At 47.8% G+C, this 10550-nt stretch overlaps 1 protein-coding gene across 1 annotated transcript; it reads right to left on the reverse strand.

The window, feature by feature from the left end:
* Positions 1-1817: 1817 nt before the first annotated feature.
* On the reverse strand, positions 1818-5940 carry LOC142570878 (uncharacterized). The gene is made up of 3 exons (XM_075679185.1): positions 5840-5940; positions 4885-4986; positions 1818-3327 (listed from the first exon to the last, which is right to left on the reverse strand). The coding sequence occupies exon 3, from the start codon at positions 3295-3297 to the stop codon at positions 2878-2880; it is 420 nt and encodes a 139-aa protein (XP_075535300.1). The 5' UTR covers positions 3298-3327; positions 4885-4986; positions 5840-5940; the 3' UTR covers positions 1818-2877.
* Between the last annotated feature and the right edge of the window lie 4610 nt (positions 5941-10550).

Here is a 10550-nt window from a genome sequence, read left to right on the forward strand (position 1 = left end):
ATCGATGCCGCTATAATCATGCCAAAAAAGGTACAGTTGAAAAATATAGAGTAAATTAAGGCACATGGACCCACGATCTAAAGTGGGTGTCGAACGCTGGACCACTTGTGTTAATTAGGGCGAAGTTGATTAAGGCACAGTTAATTAATATATAGTTAATTAAGGTATTTGAACATACGACCATTAGTGTTAATTATGGCGAAATTGATTATTATACAGTTAAATACGGTAGCTTCAACTAAGGCACTCGAACCCACGATATTAGTGGGAGAAAATAAGTAATGAGAATTAACAACGCATTGAAATGACATTTTCAAATAATTTAATGGATGTCTCGAGCGCACAGGCTTTCACCTTCACCCTCTTTGGCGTATGCTAAAGTAAATGTCAATGTTTTTGCTCTACTTTTCATTGTATGAAGATGCACCTTCACTTGTTTTACCTTTCTTACTTTCATTGTTATGGGGGGGAGGGAGACAGAAAGGGGTGAAAGTGACCGATAATGACAAAGGAAAGAAGCAAAATAAAAGGCTCACAACTCTAATTGTTACACTGGGCGGACTAAAACTAAAATTGTAACACAAAAGAATCATGAGCCATTCCACTCTGTGAAGGTGATTGACCAGCGAAGCTGTTTAGCACACGACATGGAGGTGACACATAATTTTAAACAACGGTACGAATTCATTTATTGTCTTGATCGGTGGTCATTATTTCACTCGCAAATGCAATCACATTCTTTGATAATGTCAAATCGTTGCACGTACGCCGCTGGGTCGATGTGGCATCGCAAGGAATATGTCTGCAACACAGAACGCGTAAACCGCTACCTTTTCGGTACCGACACGGTCCACATTGAAATCACCGACAACGACAACAGGGGCAGTGTCATCACAGCTAATTCACCCAAAGTGAGTAGCCATGAAACTTGCAGGACTATGAGTCATTGCATTTTTTGCTTGGTTACGGGGGTATAAGCCATCGCTCAGTGAGGTATGAGCCATTGATGATGACAGTTTTCGACATGCTGTCCTGTATGTTGTATGCACGATTAGAAAGAATTTAAGCACTGTTCCCTTCACTTTGCTGAGTGCTTGTAGCCTCTGCCTTACGGGCTATGAGCCAGTGCATTTTTTGCTTGCTTACAGGACTATGAATGTTTAATGGGGTATGATCCATTGATGATGATAGTTTTTGTTCACGGTGAACAAAAATGCACGGAACCCTAGCCATATACAGTTTCGCTGTAAAATAAACGTCCATCCCTTTACTGGCATGAGCCATTGGTTTAATGCTCTAACAAGCGCAACGAGTTCCTATTCCAATCCGCAGAAACTGTAAAGGAGGTGGATTAAGGGTTATAGCAGAGTCCTTCCATAAAAAAAAATGGAAGGACTCTGGTGATAGTCTCGACTGCCACTTGCATGTCGTTGCGTCTATGACATATATGTAAGCACAAGTCCGACTGGAAACCCGCTTTAGCCGTTCCTTACGTGCGCAAGACCGTTGCCCAATTTGTTGGTGCGTACTGCACGGCGCTCGGCATCGACAACTACCGTCCATTAGTTCATTGTTTTTATCCAGTGCATGCAATACATGCCTCTTGCACCTTCAGTACATGTGCCAGTGTAGGAATTGTCACATTCACAGACGCACCGAAGGCACTACAGGAATGCATTACATGAACTTTCCCCTTTTCAATATAACTAGTTCTTTCACACGAACCACCTGGATACATTATTACCGCCTTTAATCCAAACCTAATAAGAGTCATTCCATCCCGCTGTGTTGATGGTAAGTGTGCTAATCAAGATATATATGCGTTATTGATGTATTTTATTCACACTAAGGAAAAAAAGAATACGTAAAACATGCATATTTGTAGCTTAATTATAACTAGAAATTATACGCAAGATATTAACACAACTAACGAAGTCGTAATAACACACACATTACACGCAAACAGGAAATTTCAACTAAAAATCGCGCGAAATGTCAAACGGGCCTTGGCCATCCCGGGCTGTCAAACTATATTGTTTCACCACCGCCTGTAGCAGGACAGCGGGGCCTCTTGTGCTGGCGCTTTGCTTCTTCTGGCTCATCACGACGAAAAAGAATCGCCGTGGGCCATGACTGATGGCGAGCCTAAAAGGTGGCATGGTCAGAAATCTCCAGACATTTCGCGCCACTTACGGCCGGATCAGACGTCAGCCGGTGTCCCGGAACACGTGTACGCCACTAGACGGTGGCAGCTGACACACGCCGCCGACCAGCCAGACTAGCACCTCGTGCTGTTCTCCCTCTTGCCCGGGTGACAATGTGGAAACACTCGTTGAATCCTTCTTCGCCACACATCGTGATCAAGTGGAACACGTTCAAGAACATGTAGTCTCGGAGGTTTTCAAAACTTTCCGCTTTTGACTCGGTTCTTGACGTGACCGCCAAACAAGAGCGCGTGGCGGAGAGCCTTCAACGAGGCCCCGCAATTGGAGATCCTGGCCAGACGGTTGCCGGTGCCCGAGTGAGACGTGGCACTGTCTTGAAACACGGACAGCACGGGAGGCAGTGCAGCTACTGACAGCTGATATGTTGATGGCCGCAGTGCAGTGTTTTGGGAAATTGACAACCCGCACTGCGCCATGCACCGATGTCGACACGTACGCAGCCCATCTGCGCGACGGGCATTGTGCCGTGGGTCGTCGACACCGGACCGTAGCTGGCTTTCGGCACTGAATTAGCCCGGTCACGCTCGTTGAGCGCCGCGTCCCGCTGCTCGTCGTCGCTACCGTCGGCCATCGTCGTGTGCAGTATCGCGACGTCTTTGCCGTTGGTACCTGCGCGTAGCTCCTCAATGCCGTTTTCTTCGTCCCCGTTGTGTTACACGTCGAAGAGCAGCAACTGAGTTGACTGCGCTGGCTGTTCGATTACGCGAACGTCGCAGTCGCAGAGGACCTGCTTGTACTGTGGCTCAGACACTCCGTCGTCGACATTCGAAGCCGTGTAGAAAAGTTGGAAGACGGAGAGCCGTTCACGTCCAGCGACGAATGATCCGGACGACCAGAGCGTCTCGCGGAGGTAGCTCGTGCAAGTCTGCGGCCCGTAAAGATGATGCACCGCCGTGGACGGCCACAGCCCGCGGCCCGCGCAAGAACCTTCCTCGGTCTTCTGGTCAGGACGGACTTCGTCGCACTCGCCGCGTCTGAGCGTTGCATTGCTCTGAGTGCGTTGCTGCTGATTCTGCATCGGGAGGCTTCTGCCGCTGCCGGTGGCGACAGCGTAGCCCTGGCGTCTGGCCATCGCGCTGACACCACCCCACTTCTCCGCTGCCTGCGGCAAAATAAGAAAAAAGGCACGATTCAGAAGTCGTCATGAGTGTCGCATTGTTGATCACTTGTTTCTTAAATGCAGCATCAAATCTGCCAGCGTTAAAGGAATGAGCCAGGTGATAAAACAATAGACTTTGTAACACAGTAGGTTATGCACAGCTACAGGTTACAAGCTATATACTTCTTACCCTGTCCATGTCCTGGCTTATACCACAGTTACAAGCCGTGTAAAGACGTGGGTTCATTGTCCCAGTCATGGCTCGAAGAAAAACTACCGAACCGCTAAGAACATCCGAGATAGTCTATCTGCTCAGCTGGGCGCACGCACCTCTGCTCAGCAAATTTTGCACAATGCCGTATCGCGCACCCCAAACAGTACCTCGCTTGGCCACCGAGAGATTCCACTGGCTGACACTTCCAGGGCTAAGATCTAGTACGCATAAATATCCAAGGTAATGGAATTTAGGTGGCCGTCGCTGCAGCACAATCAATACTGCATCGCACGCGTAATGCGAAGGTTGTCGGTTCGGTCCCCACTGCTGACAAGTTATCCTTTCGTCTACTTTCATCCCCCTTTTCTTTACTTCATCCCCCCTTTTATTCGCGGGCTTTTTTCACGATCGGAAAACCTTTTATGTAGCACGTATTGCGCAACAAATAGCTGTAGCGGAAGTTTCTCATGTTTCTCTACAATTTTCTCGTTGACACTTTTCATCAACTTATAATTGAGAAGTTGATTAAGACTAATTATGTAATTAGGGAGAATGCAAAAAGTAATCTGAATATCTGCAAGCGACGGCAAAGAACATTACCTTGGTTCTGTCTCGCTACGCAGCATTTGCATATTTCTTAAGTTTGGCTCAAGTTACGTGAAACACCCTCTGTGAAGATAGCTCTTTGAGGCTGAACTAAAATCTTATTACCTTGACTTGTGCGACCATTAAATGTTTTCTTTTTGTGCACCATGAAGCTCACCGTGCGCCAGTGGCACGAAGTTGTATTAGTTACATCGTTTGCACAGTTTACCCATCTATTCCTAACCTTTCTTTTACCGAGGTTCATGTATCAGTGTTAATTCACTTGCTTCGCTCTATCAGTTTCACTGCCGTGATCTGACATACTTGAATGGGTCCCCAGCTGATCAACTCAGCGCACTTCATTTCTCCACGCTCTTTATTTAAGAAAAAAAAAACAAAGAAGAAATGTGTAATTGAAAGCTTAAATAGCCGTTACTTCTCTTTTTACAGAAAATTCCCGTTTTCAGGATTCAACTGTCGCGGTCATATATCTTATGCCATTAGATGAAGAGCTGCACGAATAACTGACGACTACGGGGAAGCCCTTCCAATCACACAGAACGTTTTGCTACTACTGCCATAGACTAAGAACTAAACGTCTGTTATCTCATACGTTATCTCGACAACAGCGATAACGTAGCGATAATGCAGCTAATGATACATGTCCTAAGTCGTCGATTCCTAAATGTCAAACGCGGCAGCAAATGCCTTAACTAGAAGCGCGAGCACTGAACTGCTAAAACATTCGAAACGGGGCGTACCTTCACAAACACACGCACGGCACGTCGATCGCACCCGCGGGTCGGGGACGAGCAGCGTCGCACACGAGCTTCCAGTGGCTAGGAGTGCCTCACGACACGAACCTGCAGAACATGACAGGCTATAGCGTTACACAATCTATAGCGTATATCTGCTTTGCTTGAGCCACACTTGGCCAAATGGCATCTCACAACACACCAAAGTATCTCAATAAGGCGTACAAACTTGGGCCAGTTTGTCTAGCACAGTTCAGATTTTGGAAACCGAGCGCTTATATACGACGCACACAAAAAAGTAACGACTGCGCAATGTGAGTGTCCTTTTCTTGTTGCTTCGGTAAGCACTCGCTTTCCGAAATCGCAATTAAGCGAATTATATTGTTCGCTAGATTACATTTCACAGGACAGCAAAATACGACTCGTCAGTGCCCTGTCCACAGACTATCCAAGGTGACTAGTTGGCATTTGGGATAACAGCCACATATGGGGCTCCATGAAGCCATATGTGACCAAGTTAATCTTGCACTATATCTATTTTGAAAGCTTCCGCCTAGATGAGGCCATGGGCAAAGACCATAATGCCCTAAAAGCGTAGGCTAAGCTTAGTGCAGAGAAGGCTCGTTGCGAAGGCCCGAGGAGCGGTCCTAACAACAGACGCCAAACAGCCTATATTAAATTTCGACAGAATGTTTCGGTAAAGCAATCGACGTAAAGCGTGTCCATTGTTGAGTGGGCCGAGCATATAATTTCCGTCGATTCGCCTCTAGGTGAGGTTACCTCCGCAGGCAATCAATTTAAGCCTACTATGTAAGCGTCGCGAACAACTCGCCAGAGAAAGCAACCAATACAGACATCTAACCTCAGTCTCACCGCTAGAGCACGGTGTGAAAAACCGTGCGTCTCAGATGGCAGGCGACGTGGCTAGAGAGGCTGGAGAAAAAATAAGAGCTTCACTTACCGGCCCGTATTCGCAGTGTTCCACGGGGAAACTTGCAGTGCTGTCAGCAGGGGGGAGGGGGGGGCACTACGTTTGCTTCTGGAAAGCCAGCTCAGCAGCGCGTGAACCTATTCTGCTGCACGAACTTAAAAAAAGTGCACGCGCCCACCCTGCAAAAGTTCCTCTTTGCCTTCTTCTTTCCAAACCACGAGAAGCAAACAACTAGCGGGGGAGGGGGGGGGGGGGATTGTTCAAGCTCATTGCGAGAAAAAAGAAAGCACGACCAAACATTTGATATTATTTTCCCTAAGCTGACGCTGATTCTCCAGCTAGTAGATCCCCCAATTTGAAAGGCTAACGCCAGGAAAACCACTTTAAATGCACAAATCGAAACCTATTCTACAAATGAAGAAATTACTGATACGCAGCTTGGTAGTCCTTATTGGTGTCGATATGGAGTGGGTCGATACAGAGCGAAATAATCCTTTATATACAGCATTCATTGCAGAAAATGCCGTACTGTTACACTATACCGTAGAAGCTGCGTAAGTGCAGGTGATGGAAAGCTTGCATCGTAGTGAATTATTTTTTTCACATTTATGAATCGTAGCATAATTGTTTTGCATTATAAGGTGACACTGCAGTTTCTCAAACCGGCAGGAAAAGACCAGGACTCCAAAAACAAGGCTGCACGTTTCGAGTTGTCTTTCTTTCTCTTTCTTTTTATGCGCCTCAAAGAAGCAGTTGGTGAGGCGCCGTGTTATGGTTGCTTGAAGGAATGGTCGAATAACATACACGTTCCAGCACAAAATAGGAAGATAAGGGAGACACATATTCCCGAAATATATAAACTTCTTGCACATTTCAACGCCGCATGGCCGTGTTATGATGACGAGGATAATTATGATTATGATGATAATGATGGCGGCCTCTTCTAAAAATGGCGAAATTCCAGCCCTATATGCGACGTAGGGCCCTTCTTTTTCTTTCTTTCTAAAATAGTTTACAGAGTTCGAAAATTCTCAATGAGCAAGGAATAGAAGAAAAATGCTCAATTATGCGATGGTTTCAGTGTAGCAACGTTAGTACTGCTACAAGCAGCTCCACAAACCGGCCGAAAGTGCCAATATTCAAATGGGAACACTGCCAAGCAATAGCAGCGACGCTTCCTGCATTCTCATTTTTTTTAGATTAAAGATGGTAAAATGGTCCGTAGCACGAAGACTCAGCTCAAAGCCTGGCCCCTTCGTTTCTAGAAGGGTATATGCTCGCGCATCCCAGAGCCTTGGCGTCACTCTAGTGGGCGACGACCCTAAAGTTCTAACGGGACAATGGCAAGCGCGCAAAGACATTTGTCGCTTTTTGTTTCGCAACAAGAACTTCCGCCCACTTGCTCGATATTGCCAACGAACATTTTTGGATATCACCATACAGCGGGAAGCTGTATGCGAGGCCGAGAAAAAAAAATCGCGACTGCATGATGACTGTGTGGAATGAGCAAGATGGTCCTTAGCCACTGGGCGATTCGCAAGGACATTCTGGGACAAAGGGCACAGGAGCGCACATAAACGAGAATTGCGAGAATACAGCAACAGAATGTAATGCACCTCATAGGCAAACGATATAGGGGGTAAGCACTCTTGCAAGTCACGCGAAGAATCCCACAAATTCTTTTATGCGATTACGGTCGTCCGATATTGGCGTCGTATGACACTCCTGGAACAGCCGCTTAAAATCAGGTCAGTGTGCCGAAACAAAGGCACTGCACACAGAATCACACAAATACAAGACTAAAAGAAAACTGCAAGAGGTGCACATCTCATGGAGGCTTATGCTTATCCTTAAATCGACAAGGAAAAAAGTCAGAAAGGTGATTGCGGTAAGTGAACGTACTTCTAAGAGAGAAATTAAAGGATTAAAAAAAGTGGCTTCTATGAAATAACTGAAATCTTTTTAGTTGCTAGATCTAAACGCCTGCGAACAAATCACCAAAAAATTAAGCGGGGAATGAAGTGAACAAATAAAGAAATGGCTTTGCTTTTTTTTTCTTTTTTTTTCGTTAATTGTATTTCCTTTCTTAGCACTCCAGTCCAAAACTGGAAAGAGCAGAATTACAGGCGATTAGCACCACTCCATGCATCAATCTGTGGTAGCAAGACGCGCATAAGGGAAAAATCCTATAGCATTTCCCTAATCGGCTCCAACAGAACGACCAAATGAAAATTCGCTTTCGCAGAGTCGCGTTTCCTTTATGTCGCGAACTCATGATGTACTGACCCCCCCTCCCCCACCCTCCTTCGCCTTAATGTTTGTCTGCGCAGCACTAGCGTGTGTCAGGTGACAAACTCATGAAGTCCTTCTTCCCTACTGTAACTGTTCTTTTGCTCTGCAGAGACAAGTAAGGTTTCCAACCCTGCAACTAGATAGACGGAGACATCACTCGCTCTAAGACAGTGTGCAGCACAACCGAGACCGTGTTCAGCGACTGGTATCGCGATATCGAAGAGCTTACCCGCGCTGCTGACAGAGTATTGGCAAAGTCGCGCATCGCAGCTGTCCAACGCAGCCGTGCAAATTCGCCTGCAGCAAGCCACAGCGACTATTACCGCTGTTTGGATCGCACCGCTGGTACGATCTGTTGGGAACTCGGCGCTGACGCCCGTGGTTGTACCTGGGTCGCAAGCCCCAAGGGTAGCGTTGGCCTGGCGGCCTGGGGTACAACTGTAAGCATTCGAAGGTCCCGGCAAAGCATGAGTCGACTGGTAACAACAAAACAACTTGTTTATTTTAACATCGCAAAGAGTTGGCGGTCAGGTTGACCGAAGTAGAGAGACGGGAGAGCACTTTACTCAACAGAAGAAATCGGAGCCCTCCTTTTGGCGTCCGGGGGCAGCTGTTTTTATACTCTCGCAGTTGAGGGCAAGAAGGAACCCCTCAAAAGACGAGCACGTGAATGTACAATGGGCTAATGGTGACGCACACTGTCGAAGCGCTGCCGTAGCACCATGTCGAGCACGATCTCGTAGCACCCTGTCGTAGCGCTGCCGTAGCACCATGTCGAGCACGATCTCGTAGCACCCTGTCGTAGCGCTGCCGGTCGGGCACAATGACTGTAATGAGAGGATGATCCCTGCTTTCGCACCGCCTGGTTCGGGCACAATGACTGGAATGAGAGGGTGATCCTTTGCGGTCGCATCGCCGCAGTCGCGCCTGGAAACACCTGCCGATGAGCGTTGCGGCGACGACGATCGGGCCAAAATGTCTGCCGCCCCGCCGCAGTCGCGCCGGAAAAACCACGTGTCGCAGGCGAAACGCAACAGACCGCCCCGCCGGGGGAAGGAGATCCCGATGGACAGGGGACTGCATCCGCTGTCCGGAGGGATGTCGCTCGATGATGCACATAACCGAAGTCGGGCGTCCCTCGACGTTTCTTGAGCGCAGCGCACAGAGAAGGCCTCGTTCTCTCGTTCAGGTTCGCACGGGACACTGCAAAGTGACTTCGGGAGAGTTCACATTTTTGTTCTCGTTCCCGGCAAGCGTTAGAACTACGCTGAAACTCAACCGCTCAGTCAGCAAGCACGGCACAACCCTCACTAAGCCCTGCCAGGCTCTTTCCCCTTTTTATACCACTGCCTAGTTCCTTACAGTAGTCTAGCATCACTCAGAACGCGTCCACAAATTGGAAAATTGCACTAGAAAGCATATCATCACTTTGAAACACTAAACAAAAGCAATATGTTAAAAAAAAATCCTGCCTCAGGAAGAAAAACATCAGTAACAAACAATTTTGAGGCTGATTCCTACGTTAGGGGCTTCGACTTAAGCCATCGGCGTTACCGTTGAGACTCCCCTTTTTGTAACGCACCTCAAAGGAATATTGTTGTAAAGCGAGGCTCCAGCGCAGGAGGCGGCCATTTTTGGGAGAGATGGTCTGCAGCCATTGGAGAGGGCAGTGATCCGTCTCAATGATAAACCTCGAGCCGGCTAGATAGCATGACAATTTCTGAACGGCCCACACGAGACACGCACACTCTTTCTCGGTGGCGCTATACGCCTGCTCACGACTGGACAGCTTACGACTAGCATACAGGACGGGGTGTTCTACTTCTCCATTTTCCCGTTGGCACAGTACAACGCCCATGCCTCGCTCACTAGCATCGCACTGAACAACGAACCCTTTTGTATAGTCTGGCGATCGTAGCACAGGCTGGTTTGTTAGGGCACTCTTTAGGGCGCTAAAAGCTCTTTCCTTTGTCTCGTCCCAGACGACTGTTTGAGGCTCTGTTTTTCTTAGAGCATCCGTCAGGGGAGCCGCGATATCAGAGTACCTGGGAATGTACCTCTGATAGTAGCCGGCGACACCTAAGAACGACCGAATATCGGTCTTCGTGCGCGGTTGCGGAAAGTCTCGCACAGCGGCCACTTTTATCTCAGAGGGGCGGCGACGACCCTGACCAATCACGTGACCGAGGTAGACAACCTCGGCCTGTGCTAACTGGCACTTAGGAGCCTTTACTGTCAAGCCCGCTTCGCGCAGGCGGGTTAGCACTGCCCGCAAGTGTGCCATATGCTCAGACCAGGATGCGGAGAATATTGCTACGTCGTCTAGATACGGTAAAGCGAATTCTTGCTGTCCCCGCAACACTTTATCCATGAGACTTGAAAAACAGTATGGCGCGTTCTTCAAACCAAAACTCAACACTTTAGGACGGAATGTTCCCATTGGTGAAAT

This window comes from Dermacentor variabilis, chromosome 2 (genome assembly GCF_050947875.1).
Source record: "Dermacentor variabilis isolate Ectoservices chromosome 2, ASM5094787v1, whole genome shotgun sequence".
Classification (NCBI taxonomy): domain Eukaryota; kingdom Metazoa; phylum Arthropoda; class Arachnida; order Ixodida; family Ixodidae; genus Dermacentor; species Dermacentor variabilis.

Bases quoted from the DNA above. Each gene is read 5' to 3' on its own strand.
- LOC142570878 (XM_075679185.1), bottom strand. From the start codon at position 3,297: ATGGCCAGACGCCAGGGCTACGCTGTCGCCACCGGCAGCGGCAGAAGC.